This window comes from Accipiter gentilis, chromosome 34, assembly GCF_929443795.1.
Source record: "Accipiter gentilis chromosome 34, bAccGen1.1, whole genome shotgun sequence".
NCBI classification, from domain to species: Eukaryota; Metazoa; Chordata; class Aves; order Accipitriformes; family Accipitridae; genus Astur; species Astur gentilis.
The window spans coordinates 2,611,270-2,627,278 of NC_064913.1; the positions used below are offsets into that span (position 1 = coordinate 2,611,270).

Genomic DNA, 16,009 nt, shown 5'->3' on the forward strand with positions numbered 1-16,009 from the left:
AATAGATTATTTTTTTTTTTAAAAAAACTTCCTTCTCTTATTTATGTCTCTGGATTTAATCCAAATTGTTTCAACTTTTAGTTTTAACCATGTAAGTTATATTTTCTGTGGTTTGTTGCTGCCTGACTTTTTAAAGTACTACATGCAGCAAAATACAGGAGTACTTTGACAAAATAAATCTGTTGGTGATTAATTTTAGCACGCCTAAATGTCTTTGGGACTGTATTGCTTTTATTTCTTGAAATGCAAGATGTTTAATCTGGTTAAGATAGCAGATTGTCATGCCAAGTACAGTCGTTTTACAGGATTAAGAACTATAGGATTATAGATCCTAATTATAGACTCTTGTCAGTTTACTATGTCTTAATACATTGTTTTCAACTTCTGATTCCACTTGTCATGTCTCTTTTGCAATCATGTTTTTAATGAACTTTCTGATGCATTTTCTAATTTGGCAAGCCGGTATTCTGATAGCACTGCCTGGGTTCTATTGCATGTCAATACTAGCAAATTAAATAATTTGAAAGGTCAGAGCTCTTCAAACCGAACATCTCTGTTCTATGAGGCTTTTCACAACAAACTTCAAATTATACTGCTATTTGAATATTCCACTTTTTGCACTGCTTTGTTTCTTGGTTTCCAGATTGCTTCCAGAAAAGCTGTAGATGGTGAATTTCTATAGCCATTTTTGCTGCCTGAGCCCCTTTGTAGTCAGTGTAAATTTACATACTGAAAAGAGATTTAGAAGATATTACTATTTATTCGTAATATATTTACTTTATGATGAATGGCATTGATACATCTGTCTTTTGACATCCTCTTTGTCATAGTATTTTGCCCTCAATGAACTTCTTGCTTCGTGGATGCTGTGGTGAATGTGCCACAGAGAACATTATTTGTCTGTGGCTATGTCCTGAAGGACTGGCCAAACATGATTCTTTCACATTCAGTGGAAAGCTGTCAAGCTAATTAACGTTTCAATTATTGACTGGAATGTGGCCTAGATTCCTTAACTGATGAATGGGACAAAATCTTGTTTATTTTAGTTTTTTGCTGCAGTTCCTCACCATTGCAGCACATGGTTCAGTTCAGCCGCACTAACAACAAGGGAAGTACATCGTCCGGCCAATGCTGCTGTCGTTTGAAGCATATTTTTTGGCACTGTAATCGGACCAGTGGTAAAATGGAATCTTGTTTACAGCAGCTTTCCAAGATTTTGCCTCCTGCTTTTAAAGATATAGGAAACACAAAACAGTACAGAGCAGGACTTCAAAAGGAAAAAAGTAAAGGCTGCATGTTAACCTCTGAAAAGCTGGAAAATTGCCCTAACTACTGTGCTTGTTTCAGGGTGGCAGTAATGATGGCTTAAGGAGATAGGCAAGCCAAGATGAGAGGTAGTAGTAATATCTCTTTATCGGACAAACTAGTAGAGCTGGAAAAACACATCTTTTTAGCAGGCGAGCCCTATTTTCGCTCTGTATGTGGCCTTATTTCACAAGTCTCGTGCATATAAATTACAGTTCAGTCTTTAATTATTACATATGTTAGGCAGGCTCAGAACCTGATTTGGAGCAGTGCATGCCCCGCGAATGAAAATCACCGGATAATGATCTGGCGTATGTATCATTTTCTCATTTTTAATTGTGTAATCCTATGCCTTTGTTACTGCGCACCATTAAATACAGAATTATTAACTTCCTTGTGTTTTTCACGGTAACAAACCATTCAGACTTTAACAGCCCTGTCCTCGCCTGCCCTTGAACAGAACCAATATTTTAACCCTCTCTTCCAGGCGATGAGCGCAGAAACGTCGGCCGATCCCTCCTGAAGCGTTTGCAGCCTCCCTTCTCGTCAAACGCGGTGCCTGGACAGCACTCGTGCCCAGCGCTGTGTCAGCCCTGAGTCCCTGGTCCCTTCCCAGCCAGGCCCTAAGGAAACGGTCTAACAGCATTCTGTGGTAAAAGCGTTCACCATGGGCCGCCCTGGCACCGCTCGTAGCAGAGGGACAGAGGCTGCTCCTGGCCGTCCGTGCCACTTGTCTTCTTTCCCTCAGCCTCAGGTCTCCTCTTGGCAGAACTTCTGGCCCCCAAAACCCCAACCGCCTGTGGACAGCGTGGCGGTCGACGAGGACAAGCGTGAAGGAAAACCCGCCCTGAGCCCGTCCCTCAGAAGTACTCTGGGTCACTGGCGGGTGAAGGGCAGACGGTGAGGCTCAGGCCCCACCACTGACAGAAAACCTCTCCGGCTGCCCTTCCACCTCACCTTCTGGGGTGGCACCCTGCCTACCGAGCCCCACAGCCCGCTCCCCAGCCCGGGGGGGAACGACATCGCCATCGCCCTCTCCCGCCTCCGCCCGCCTCCCCTCACGTCCCGCTGGGGCGGTTACGGTTACCTCACACCGCCGCTAGGGGGCGGCAGCGCGGGTGGCCCACACCTGCCTCCCTCCCCCCCCCGCGGGCGGTGCGACCGTGGGGCGCATGCGCGGCAGCTGCCCGGCGCCCCGCCTCCTCTCCCCCCCCCCCCCCAGGTTTGCTGAGGGGACGCGGTGCGGCGGTCGGCGGCGGCCGGTCTGGCTGGGCTCGGCAGGTACGTGGCGGCGGGGCTGCGCGGCCCCGGTGGCGGGAGCGATGGACGGGAGGAGGATGAGGATCCCCGGTAACGCCGTCGTACCTACCCGGCGCCGCGTTCCCGGGAGTCTGTGCCCGCTCGGGCGGAGCCGGCGCCGCCGGAGAGGGTTGCCCCTTGTCGGGGTGAGGTGACCGGGCGCGGGGGGGGTTCTCCCGTGGTGGGACTCGCCCGCTCGCTGTGGCCGCCCCGGCTGCGGGGGCTGGGGTTGGGGGTTCGTCCCTTGCCACGGAAGAACGGGGGGGGCAGGTGGCGGCCCGGGCCGTGCCGCTGTGGCCGTCTGCGGCGGGAAGGAGCCGCTGGCCCGGTCGCTGCCGGCTCCGTCGGGGTTTGCGTGGGTGTGGGGGGAGAAGCCGGAGGCAGAGATGCGCTTGGTCCCCAAAATCCAAGGGGCAAAACTGGGCAAAAGTAGTTCTCGGGGATTACCCCGGTAAAGCGCCGGCCGCGCTTGCCCCGGGAGAGAGCCGGCGGCGGACAAAGAAGCCGTCGCACGCCCGGAGCCGGCGGCTGGGAGCAGCCGTCGGCCCCTCCGGGTTTGCCGGGGTGGGGAAGGGCGTCCGGGCAGGAATGACTAAAATGAGGAGGGGGGAGTTGCGAGGAGAGGCTAAGCCGGCGCTGAAGTCTTCTCCTCCGCTCACAGACCCCTCGGCCGGGGGGGAGAGGGGGGGGTCAGGGCCGCTCGGTGGGTTCACAAACTTCGTCCCTCTCCGCGGGGGCTGGGGCGGCTGGAGACGGGAGGGGAGGTCTGCTGTGTGGGACCGGGGAGCTGCGCTCGCCTCTGGCGTTTCTGGCTGCTTTAAGGTCTTCGAGCGATATCGAGGTTAATACCTGGTCGCCGGTAAGTATTCTTGTAAGCTCTAGTAGTTAAGCAGCAGGGTTTTCCAGTTAACCTTAATTTCGTAATGCTGTTAGGTTAGAGAGTAGGGCTCAGGAAGGAAATTCTGGTTACAAGTTGATTGCGAGTGATGAGCTGTGCAGAAATTTGTGCTGCCTAAGTGGTGATGCTCCACGAGTTGCCCGAGAGTCGCAGGGCTCTGGAAGCAGGAGAACCCCAAGTGGCCAAAGCCTTGGTGCTACCCTCTATGCTCCTCTTGCTGACAAAAAGCAACAGGGTTTTCAGCAGTTTAAGAGTGTTGTCCGTTTTGTTTGCAGACAGCGTGCTAAGCTTTATATTGCTCGATTCGTTCACCGTGTTTGTTTGTGAGCATGTTCTTAGGAAGTCTTAAAACCAGTGATCTAGATAGCTAAAATAATTAATCTTCCACAGACTTGCTGTAACTGTGAAATTATCAGCTTCTCTTTTGAAGCAGATGTAAGGTTATTCAGTATAGAAGTGTGTATTGGCAGCTACCATCTGTTCAAATATTTGTATTCCTCAGTAAAATGCAGGGCAAAACCTGAGGTCTTGTTGCTTTAATATTTTTATTGTTGTTTTTATTATAGGTCTGTTTAATGAGTTCTGGGAAGGGTTAAAGTCAGGCCTTCTATATTTGTGTCTTGGCAGTCATTCATCTGTTGTGCTAGGTTAATGTTACCTAGTGAGCAAAGAAGAATAAATAATTTACCATTCTCATTATGCTTTTAATAAATAACAAATGGGAGTGCATCTCACAGCTGCGACTGAAATGTCCGTCTTGTGACATTATATTTAAAAGGGGAATTTTTTTCCTGTAGGAGAACAGTCACAATAAGCCTTTTGATTATAGACTGCAGCTATCTTCATAGATTCTATTGACTTGATTTAAAATTCATGTAAAATGCCAGATGAGCTGGTCTCTCAGTGTTCCACTTAAGTTTATGGATTTTTCCCAGAAAAGAAATGTGTACTTTGGATTTTTATTTTTAAGACCCCTTTTAATATGGCATTTAAGATCTTGTCTTACTGTAACTTGACTAACGCTTGTATCGGACACTTTAATTATGCTCAGTAATATGCTAACCATTTTTTTTCAGAAGTTAAGAAAATGTTTCTTTACATGCATTTGCTGGTACATTTAGAAAGCTTTACATATCATGAAAATTGTGATAATTTTTACTTAAGTTTACTAATTGAGTATTTTCAGTGTTAGCTGAAAATGAGAGGGTCTTTGGGTCCAAGTCTTGGCAAGAAAGAGACTGTAGTCACAGTCACTACGATCAGACTTAAACCTGAGGTGGAATTGTGAAGTTGTTTCCAAGATAAGGCAGAACGTTGTTTAAAAAGAACAGTGTCTGCAAAGGTAATCATATTTGCAGTTAAATTAACTTGGTGTAAAGAGTCTTTGTGAACCGACAGCATTCTTTGAATGTTTGTTTACGATAGAAGTTTGCAGTATTCTACCTTGCAAAGCACTGATTTTTCTCTTTAGTAAGAGGTGTACTAGCTACCAGACTCTAAACCATGTTTATTTATAGGTTTCACAAGCACTTCATAAATATAGGTCCTTGAATCTTGTGTGCTGCTTGTTTCTGTAAGAGACGCTTGCTGTCTGCACCTGTATTTTTCTAGTTGAAGATATCCCTATAATAAAGTTTTCAAAAGAGATTTTTTTAATCCTCAATTCAGCAAAACAAAAATTCTTTTAACTTTATAAAATCTTGCTATCAAATAGACTGCATGTCTCTCTTCAAACAGTGTGAAATAGTGTTTTTGAATGCTTAACATGAGAGTAAAGAAGAGAGAAGTCCCACATCATAGCATTATATGACAACACTAGTGGGAATGCAGTAAAAAAATATTCTCACGTTGAACCAAGTGTGGTTTTGCTAGCTCTTGAATTCTGTAGTCTTGCCTAACTTACAATTTACCTTCTGTTTACCATCTTGGCTAATCTACCATCTGTTGGTAAATATGTAGTGTAAAGTCATTTGCAAATAAAAGTAGAATACGTAAAGACTGGAGTAATACAATGCTTTCTTTTCTCTCGTATCATACTGGCTCAGAAAAAACATTTGTTGCGTGTTTGGGCTCCTGAAGCAGAAATTTCTATCGTAATTGCAAAATTGTAAAGGTGGGAATTGTTTTTTTGCAAGCCCTAAGGGAATTCCTCTGCCAAATCTTGAATTGTGTTTGTGCAATGAACTGGCATTGATAACAGTGTTTGAACTTGCTTGAATTCTGTGGGTTAGCTTAAATACAAAACAGATTAGGGAAAAAAAATAAAAATCCACCAAACTTCTTTGTCCTCTGCCAATATCTGATGAATATCTCACACTGGATACTTTAAATTAGTGTCCGTATATGCTGTACAAGAATTTTACTTTTTAAACTGCCTGCTTGCACCTGATAGGTCTTGGTATGGAGTAGCAGTACTTAATTGAACTTCTTTAAAAGGTATTTATTAGTCCAGTAATCTAATTCCCTACTGAGTTCTTTAGCACTTAAAACATATTATATTCCAGACTGTATAATACCAAATATTTCAAAACTTTTTTTTTAAGCCCACTGAGAAGAATGCAGGCCCAGTGGTGGGCTAATGCCAGTCCTTTTGAGGAACTGCTGCAAAAAATCCACTTTCCTATCCCCTGCCAAATTAACTAAAGCAGACGTTGGAGTCTAATAAAGGAAGTCCTTGAGACTTTATTACATTTTGAAAGGCCTGCTGTGTGAAGATTAAAATGCTATACCTAATAGGCACCTTTTTTGGTAAATGCTAACTAGAATTTACTTTTCATCAGAAAGTTTAGAAACAGTAACTTGTTTTTCCTTATGTGATTTTTTTTTTTCACTTGAGCAGGTAACTGTTCTGTTGTGATGGTGCTCTTTACTATTAAAGCTAAAAATGAGATTTTTGATATGTGAAATTTTTGGTGCTGGCATTGGTTTTAAATGGGCTATAACAATTAGGAGATTGTTTTAAGTTGTCATCTTCAACCTGTATTGTATTTAAAAGCAATCTGTGAAAGACAAACTCCAGAGTTTGTAGTAGGTGGTTTTTGCCAATACTTTTTTTTTTTCCGGAAGAAAACAGACCACAGTAAGTTACTACTTTTCAGGGAGCTTTTTAGTATTTAGTTATTGACTGCTTTGATTCAGACAAGTAGCTGAACCCCTCTTAGACTAATAACAAGAAAATTAGATTAAGCATTTTGATTTGACTGCTGTTGAAAGTGTTCACAGTTCTTGATTGCTGTTAGAAGCTATAGAAACATGTTAAACTGACTGCTGTTAAACTGATTTCTTCATAGTATGTTTTCATTTAATATTAGATAAAATAGTGGATTAGAGCATCGTTTTGTCGTGAACTTATGTGGGTAGTCAGCAGTGCAAGTGTGGCAGCGGAGAGGTAATAAAAAGCTGCAACATTTTGACAGCTTCCACCAAATTTGCATTATTTCCAGATGAAAGTGTAAGGAAATTAATTTATTTTGTTATTTCATCCTGATTTATTACGCTGCTTGAATTTTGTACATCATCCAAATTGCATACTATCAAGACAGAAATAATCATGTATTTGGTAGGCACTAATGCTACTCCAAGCTTTCACCATATATTAATGTGGTAGAAAAAGTATTAAGAAAATTCACGATTTTATTCTAATAAGTGTGCTGCCCTGAAATGTCAGAATATCAGCTTTGTTCACAGTAGCAGTATTACTACTAAAGAGTGCTGTGTCAACACTGTGGTTTTTTACACACTGTCAGCTTGGCTTCTAGTAAAGCTATCTGCTTACCATGTGCTTCGTGTTCCTTCACAGCAAGGCTGTTCATTGCTGCCTTAGTCAATAATACGAAAACCCCTCGCAAGCCTTACCCAAGCCTGTAGTCTTTAATGACGCGGAAATTTAATGTGCTTTTTTCCCCTCCTTTTGTTTACCATTACTTTGAAGAGTTCTTTCCCAAAAGAGAGCTTTTATTTTTAGGACTGCCTAGCTTTTTGCATGTATGTTTGGTTTCATTAATGCAAAACGTGTGTTCAGCTGATGTCTTGGTAACAACGTAATGGTGTTGTGAATCTTGAAACGGGCATATTTAATATGAGCTGCTCTGTCTTGTATGGGTGGTGTACCCAGCTTATGCCTGCTCACTGCTAAGTGAGAAGTAACGCTAGGAAGGAAAAAAGTTGTGAATGGGAAGTGTTTTACACAGATGGTATGCTTACGAGTGCCCATTTGACAGGCTATGGGAAAAGTTTAGCTGAGGGACTTTATTTTCAGCTCTTCCAGGAATAACTTGTATAACTTCTTTACCTACTGTATCAGAAAGAGCTTGTTTTTTGATAACTGAGAAATTATGCATGGATTTATTTACTCATAAATGTCTGTTGTTTAGGCTGAGATTGATATTTAAAGTATAAGCGGAGTGATAGTCTTGTAAATAAAATTACATAATCTTTTGGGATTTGTTTTTTTCTTTTTTTCTGACTATTAAAAGCACTGCAAGATATAGGCAGGTTAGGTAGAAAAGCTGTAGGAAAGGAGTTAAATGGAACATTTCTCATAGGAGTAGGAGCATGTAGGTAGCATGGATTTTTTTTTTTTAATTTCCTTTTAATACTTTTTTTTTAACAAACATACCAGTTTGCTTGGTGTAGATTGATGTGATGGTCCTGAGCTAGAAATGCATTTGAACATTTGGAAGACATTAAGCAGGCTTCTAATCATTTTTCTCTGTGTGAGTCAGTGTGACTTTCTGCACTTCATAACGTAGCTGAATTTGTGTAAATTAGCATAAAGATATGAAATGGTGCATCTTTGAGCCTGTCGCTTACTTGATGTACTTAAAGTTTTTGCTCTAAACAGATAGCCCTGAGATTTGTGCAGAAATAGTAAAATACATTAAAAACTGACAAATTTTTCCTGAGCCTTTTTTCCCTTGGAAATGGCTAAATAATGTTTTTTAAAAATCAGTTTTGGGGAAAAAAACCAACAACCTTTCATAGAAAATTTCAGCCCAATGAGGTATGCAACTGAAAACGACCAGTGGTACTGGTGATGCGAAATACTGTGGTACCACTATTGAACATCCAGTCAGATTGTGAGTTTTCAGTGGAACTAGGAACATGTCTTTCAAACTAATCAACAGAGGGGAAGATGTGGCAGAAGAGTTGTTCCCATTTTGCTCTTAGCTAGGCTCTCAATCTTTGCTTCTCTTGGATGGTTTTTGGTGCACTTTCCTAGGTGCTGTAGGCATAGAAAAGGAAAGGCGTCTAGGCAGCCTTTCTACATCCCTGTTCAGAAGCCTGCATCTTCTGTTAATTGTGAAGACTGGAATCCAAAGAATTGGGAATGTAGAGACATCTTCATGGTGTTGCCAGTATAGTAGTATTGGGTATGGCTTGCTTGGTCATCAAAAAAAGAGGAGGCTGGTGGGAACAATGAAAGCGAATGCGTTTGTGTAGATGTGAGTCCGAGTTTGAGACTGGCTAGATAGGTGTTTTTCAGCTGGGCTCATGAACCTTAAAGAACTGTTTCTGCAATTTTATTTTTTTCAAGATGGCAGTATTTTCGCTTATTAAATGTAAACCAATGACATGTAATAGTTGCCCTGTAGAGCTGAAAACATTTTTGAAATTTAACCTTGAAGAAATGTCCTGTAGCTCTGGAAGTCCCTTCATTTTAATTTCTTGACTCAGCAGTCTTTATTTTTATCATCACTTAGAGCATGTAATTATAATGCTTATAACAGTTAAGAAGAACTATGGGGAAAACAAACAAGAATATTTTTCAAACTTAAAGTCAAAAATAAGCTGTTAATCTCTATGTTATGGCAGAAAAGCTCCAAAGCACAAAACTGACAGTGTTTTTCTGTGTAAATCATGTTTGTGCAACTGCTGTTGATAGTTCAAAATAAAACAAATTTCTGTGTGAAACTGTCTGCAGAAACCACCCCACCCCCCCGCAAAGTCCTTTTTACTCTTGTAAGGTACTTTTTGTCCCTTAAGTCTGGGTAGTTTCTTAGAGGTGGTTGATTTTGGTTTTTTTTGTGGGAGCAATTAACAGAGAGAAAAATTAGTAACATACTCTTTCTGTCTGAACAAATGAATTTTTGACATGTACCTGATAATGTGGAAAAGCAACTCGTTTAACATGGATGTATACACAGTACAATACTTGAGGCAAAACAGTTCTGAACAGTGTTCTCTGAGTTTAAGATGAGCAAAAAGTACTGATGTAAATAAAACATTACTGCATATGCTAATTTGGGGATTCCATTACTGCATATGCTAATAATGGGGATTCCATTCTTTGTGTTTTCCTGTGTGTTTTATGAAGTAGCTCATGAACTGGACCTACGTGTAAGTAGATGGCATCATCTCTTCATGGGCCACCATCTTTCTAGATCTTCTCTCTGCCTTGTCTTTTCAATTGTAAGATCCACGCAGATTTCTCTGTAAAATGCAATGTATTCTCTCATTTAGATGCTATGGTTCATTTTTTGCATGTTAAGTACCTTTGTGAAGCCTTGATTTTCTCTATATTTATATAACATGGAAAATGTTTTTTGCAGTGAATAATCGCTGCTAAGTAATTCCTTCACAAATTTCTCCATACTACTTTAAATTTTTAGTTTTGAATCATGCAAAGATTTTTGTGATCTCTGATAAGCTGCTAGAAAATAGCTTTCTGTTAGGGCTTGTAAAATTCATGTGTTGTGCTTGTTTTGTGTTGATCTTCTGAAAAACATAGGGAATTAAAAAAAAAAAGAAAAGAAGCCCAAACTAAAAGATACTGTCAGTTGAATTGCCTATTCATAGTACTCTTTTACCTGTAATATATTTTTGGTATGATAATTAGTCACAATTGTTGTTATCACTTAATCACGTGATGTATTAAATACACATCGTCATACTTCATGAGAAGTCTTATCGGCTAGTTCTGCCATTCCAGTGAACTGTTACAAGATCAGATGTGTAATTTAACCAAAATCACTATGGACTGTAATTTATTTAAAGGTTCACTGATGTCTGTCTCTAGATCATTTGCTTCGCTGAGATTAAAAGTCAAAGCTTTAGGTTTTTAATTTTTTTTTTACTGGTTCCCAGGGCTCCCCCTCTTTTATGAATGTAATATATTTGTGTTTTGATACAAAACAGCTCTAGGCTATATTAAAGATGATTTTGTTTTATGATATAGAGCATGTTCTTCATTTCATCATCCCATTTAGAGGCGAAGTCTGTTATTAGATCTTCTGCACTCAGCAGTCCAATGTGTGGGAAAAAATTGGTGGTTGAAGTTCATACTTTTGCAAGATTAGTCCAGAATTTCCATTATATGATGAAGTATTCTGAACATATTTGTCTGAGTGTTTTTTTTTAAGTCAAATAGTTGTCAGATATAATTAAATATTTCCTGTTTGCATTCTGATAATGTGATTATTTAATTCAGGGTTTCATATGATGAGGCTTTTATTATGGCCAGTGATCCCTTGGAAGGCTTTCATGAAGTGAACCTCGCTTCGCCTACTACACCAGATCTTCTTGGAGTAAATGAGCCAGGGACTCAGGAACAAACTACCTCACCCGGTGTTATTTACCGACCGCATCCTTCAGTTGTGTCCTCCACACCAATCCAACCCAATGCATTAAATGTTTCTGACCTTCCCACACAACCTGTTTATTCATCTCCCAGACAACTGAATTGTGGTGAAGTATCAGGTGTCAGGTAAGTTCTCTGTGTCTTTTTATTTAAATTGCTGATGTTTGTTGCATATAAACTGTTTGCTTTACTAAAGATAGTATTTTAATATTACTTACAATGTTGTAATATTAAATTGTGTCCATAATGATACATTCAGCACCACTACTGCCATTTCTAAAATATTTCTTCTTAATGTATTATATAAATAAAAAATATATCACTCTCTTTACAGCATCAATGTTACCGACGCAGTACTTTGTTCTACCTCTGGACCCCAGGGTGGGTCATTCAATCACAATAATTCCAGAAAGGAGAGCAATAACGTAGAGAGAGAGTTTTTGCAGGGTGCTACAGTAGCAGATGTTGCTGAAGGAAATGAAGATATTTTTGGGTTGAGTACAGACAGTTTATCTCACTTACGGAGCCCATCTGTACTGGAAGTAAGAGAAAAGGGCTATGAACGATTGAAAGAAGAACTTGCAAAAGCTCAGAGGGTAAGGCTCGTTGTCTTGTCTCCTCCTGCTTTTTCTCTCTTCAAAGCGGTTCTAATATTACACAATGATAGATGGGCCAGAAGGTGCAGTCTGAGTCTGCTCATTTCTTATAGAATTATTAGGATGTAATTGTTTTATGTAAAGTTTTCTGAATGTGTGCAGTGCTAATAGTTTAGAATTATTCCTTGATAATGTTTTTTTTCTAGTGCTGCTGCTACTTAACCATGGAAAGCTTTTGCTGCAATATCTGGTTAAAAATGCTTTTTCTTTGAAATGTAGACCATTCCTTCATTCTGACATTTGAGAATAGGAGTAATTTTCTGTCATTCCATTGTTACCGTATAAGTATTTATAGATGCTGATTATATACCTCTCGAGTCTTCTTTCTCCTAGAGTATAAAAGTGTAGCATGTGTCATGGAATATGCTTCAGAACAAGGGTGCTTGTGATGTTTCATAGGGGAATGCCTGCATAGGAAAGAAGCAATAAAGGTGTTGCTGGTCTTCAGAGTACTGTTACACCACACTTGAAATTGAATATGGATACCTTTGAAGACACTGTGGCTCAATTCATTAATATTTGTAAAGCGCTTTGTCTTGTTTGGATGGATGGTGCTATATAAATGCAAAGCCATTATTTATCATTTTAACATCCCTCTGTGCTTAAACTTTGGAGTAGATTTTGTGCTATTTGTATCTGTGTCCTTTCCTCTGCTCTACATGATTCTATTTTTTTGATTTAAGCTCATCTTATCTGGTGTTTGAACTTGTTTTCCTCTGTCTGTTACCTCATCTTGTTGAACGTAGTCATTGTTTCTGTCATAGTTGCATTTGCCTTTGTTAATGTGAATCTAAAATATGGATTCTGATATCACTTCTTCTGTTGATTATTTTATTGCTGACTAGTTGCTTCCTTTGCTAATGTGTTCGTTTTACTTAGCATTTGACCACTGAAAGGAAACATTAACCTGGGTTAAGTTTGAGGACCTTGCATGTGAATATATAATCCTAGCAGTTAAACTTGGAACCTTAGAAAGCAAGAACAAATTAAAGTTTAAACTTTAGAAGAGCTCTTCCAGCTCCTGACAGTATACCAAAATACAGCTAACGTACTTGAAAACAACAACTCAGATCTGCTGCTGTTACCTTGGGATTACCTGAAAATCTTAACTCCAGTGTATACCACTTTGTCTCTTAACGATTGAAGTGTTTTCCATTTCACTCCGAAATTTAAGGTCATTTTCAAGGAAATGGCATTAAGGCTGCTAGGACATACTAACTGCATGTTGTGTATTTTCACACCCTTTGGGTCTTCTTAACAAAAGCAATTCAGCACTAACTTGAGACTGTTGATGTCAAAGTTCTTGCTAATTCTCAACCCATCAGGTTGATTCTTATCAGTGATGGATAACTTCTTTGTTTGCTTGTCTTCCTAAACTTGCACTGTTTCAGAGTGGCTCAGTTAACACATGAGTCACAGCAGAAGTCTTTACAGACTGTACAACAATAGACCCTATTCCTTCTGTAATATCTACTTTGTTATGCTTCCTGCATGAGGACTAGTTTTTTCTAGCCCTAATTCGTCTCTGATAGCTTTTTTCCAAAGGTCATGGCTGTTCACATAGGGCTGTGCCCACTCTGCAGTATTCAGTATGTCACGCAGTCTTTAAACTTTCTTTTCCAAGTATATTCACTTTTGCCGATGTGTACTTGTTTAAAAATCTGTAGATACAATTAACAGGTAGTGCCTGTGTACAGCTGGTTGTTTTTTGCATAATGTATTTAAATTCTCTGTAAGTCTTTGTGCTGTTTATTAGGAACAATGAGAAAAATGAGAATTACAATTTGCACTTGAATTTGTGAGCTCATTGAGCCTGGAAACCTTACAGACTACAGACTTTCCAGGAGTGAACAAAGTAAACACAAATTTGATATCTTGCTTTTGTCATTTGTTTCAAATTTCTTACCCAAACTGTATGCTATTGTAATATGCATTAAAGATTGATTTGAATTTATTGCAGTTGTGATCAGAAAGAGAACTAGAAAGGAAATAGAAATTTTGAAGCTTGGGGATCCACTATCTGTGTGTTTTTTTTTTTTTTTTTAACGTCTCTGGAGTGCAACTTTCTTCTTAATATGCTCTCATTTTTTCTATATTGGAGAATATATGTATGGCATGTAATTGCTAGTCATTTAAGTATGGTTCTTGAAGAAATTATTCAGGAACAGAATAAAGATTTCTTTTATTTTTTTTTCTCCTTTGTGTATACCTTGTATTTCTTAAGACCTCAGACTTCACTTCTCAAAATGAACAGCATTGCTGGCAAAATTGTTAAAAAAAGTCTTTCAAAAATGTGTTTCTTGATAAGAGGAAATACACTTTCTGCTTCAATCTAGTTTGGTTGCAGCACCAGATCATGTCATAAGATTGGGAGAAGGGTTGGGTCAGAAGTAACAGCAGGGCAGCATTCTATACTAATGGACCATATAAGATTGGACATACTTTTGTCTTAAAATGCCCCCTTAATTAAAATGACATACATTTTTCACTCTTTGTTGAGACCATTCAGGTAATTTTTGCTTATTTTTTTCACTGAAGACATAATTTCTGGCTATATTCTATAAAGTGGAGCTGAAGAGCCCTTGCTTTATATGATCTGAACCTCCCTCCTTGTTTTGCTGCCCTTTTAAAGCAGCAGCAGCATCACGAAAACAGGTGTTAAAAGGCTAAGTGATTCAGTGCCTGGGACCTTATCTCCTCATGTCTCTATGAATTTGCATTTTTTCTGCCATGTTTGAATTGAGTTGTGTCACTGTGGTTACTGAAGGTAGATTAACCAGATGTAGATAACATCTTAGAGAATAGTGATGGTATTTTGATATATGGTATTTCTTGATGTGCAAGTTTAGTGAAGTCCTTGCAAAGGAATACCTTCTGTTTTTCATCTTATTTAACCAGCATGTTGCATGTATTTTGGATAGCTTGTTTGTAGTTTCTGAGCTATGGCAGTTTGTAGTCATGTTTTCCTTGAATTTTTGTGTGATTTGGCCCTGAAGTTACTTCTTCATCAGTCGGACTGTCAATATAATGATGTCATCCATGACTGCAGAAGGAAACTTGGGGTTTTTTGTTGATATGTTTTCTCTTGAAGTGTTGAAATTATGAGCTGTCACTGATGGTTAGCCCCCTTCTTTGATGAGGAAAGAACAGTCTACCAGAGATGAGGGTTGCAGATACTGTATTCACTTTGAGAATGAATTCTTTGCTTCCTTTATAGTAAGATCTGTAAGCTTGTTGGTAACAAGTAAAACCAGTTTTACTTTTTGTAGTAGAAATCTGAATTACTGATATTTCCGGAATAGAGTAAAACTGAGGGTTTTTTCCATGCTGATACAGTGATTCTTGGGAGAGAGGTGACAGTACAGAATGTGGTATTGTAGACTTCAATGTAGTTTAAGAACTGGATCCTCAGGTCTAGATTTTTCTTTCAAAGGTTTCAATTTCTGTATGCATTCTTCATCTCAGAAACAACCTGAGTGTTACAATTTGATCTCTTGTCTTCAGATCTTGTGTGTTGATACAGGATTTGAAGTAGATTTTTTTTTTTTTCCATTATTCTGCCTGTATTGTCAAAGCATCCAATGTAACAGAGGCTATTGCCATTATTATAGTGTTTCTGCGCAGGCTAATGCTGGCAGTTAAATCTATTTTTCCACAGTAAACGCAACACTTTAAAACTCTGCATGAATTAATGAATAGATTCACAATAACTACCCAGGAATTCTAGTAGTACCGTAGAGAACATTAATAATTTTTAAATTTCTGTTGTCATTTGCTTATAAGTTAACAAACAAAAAAATGAGGATGCTCTAGAATAATATACTATCTCACATCTCCACTGAAGAGCATGCTTTCAAGCTTTTCTACAACAAAGTACAACAAAATTGCAGTTGAACTGTAAGGCCACTGGCTTGTGATTGTTAAAGATTGATTGGTTACTGAAGGTGTTTCAGTGGTTCCTTGCTCTACTTGAGTGATGAAAGTTTTCAGTTTCCACACCTCTGACTGATGCTGTTGTAGTAGTATATCGTAGGCATAGAAAATTTCTCAGGCAAGTGGAAGACTACATGCAAGCAAAACGGAAGCGTCTTCACCCACACTATAAGATGATGATTCAGTAGTTTGTGAAATGCTCTTACCTCTGAAAAGATATTCTGGACCTTCTCTCATATTTAAACACCCTTGTAAATGTGTTTGCAATGGACTGATTTTTATGTAGCTTGTTTAACTTGGGTGCTGAGTGAAGACCAGTCCTATAGAAATAAATACCCA

At 39.4% G+C, this 16,009-nt stretch overlaps 1 protein-coding gene across 3 annotated transcripts in view; it reads left to right on the forward strand.

Annotated features, from left to right (window-relative positions):
- Positions 1–2,515: 2,515 nt before the first annotated feature.
- RAB3IP (RAB3A interacting protein) overlaps positions 2,516–16,009 on the forward strand; it is a 34,321-nt gene continuing 20,827 nt past the window's right edge. For 2 of the 3 annotated variants that reach the window (XM_049792061.1, XM_049792063.1), the window contains exons 1-3: positions 2,629–2,750; positions 10,932–11,207; positions 11,416–11,677. In XM_049792061.1, coding sequence (XP_049648018.1) covers positions 10,957–11,207; positions 11,416–11,677 — 513 coding nt within the window. In that variant the 5' untranslated portion in view covers positions 2,629–2,750; positions 10,932–10,956. Of the gene's footprint in view, positions 2,587–2,628; positions 2,751–10,931; positions 11,208–11,415; positions 11,678–16,009 lie in introns of those variants that run through there. The other variant, XM_049792062.1, reaches the window with a different exon arrangement.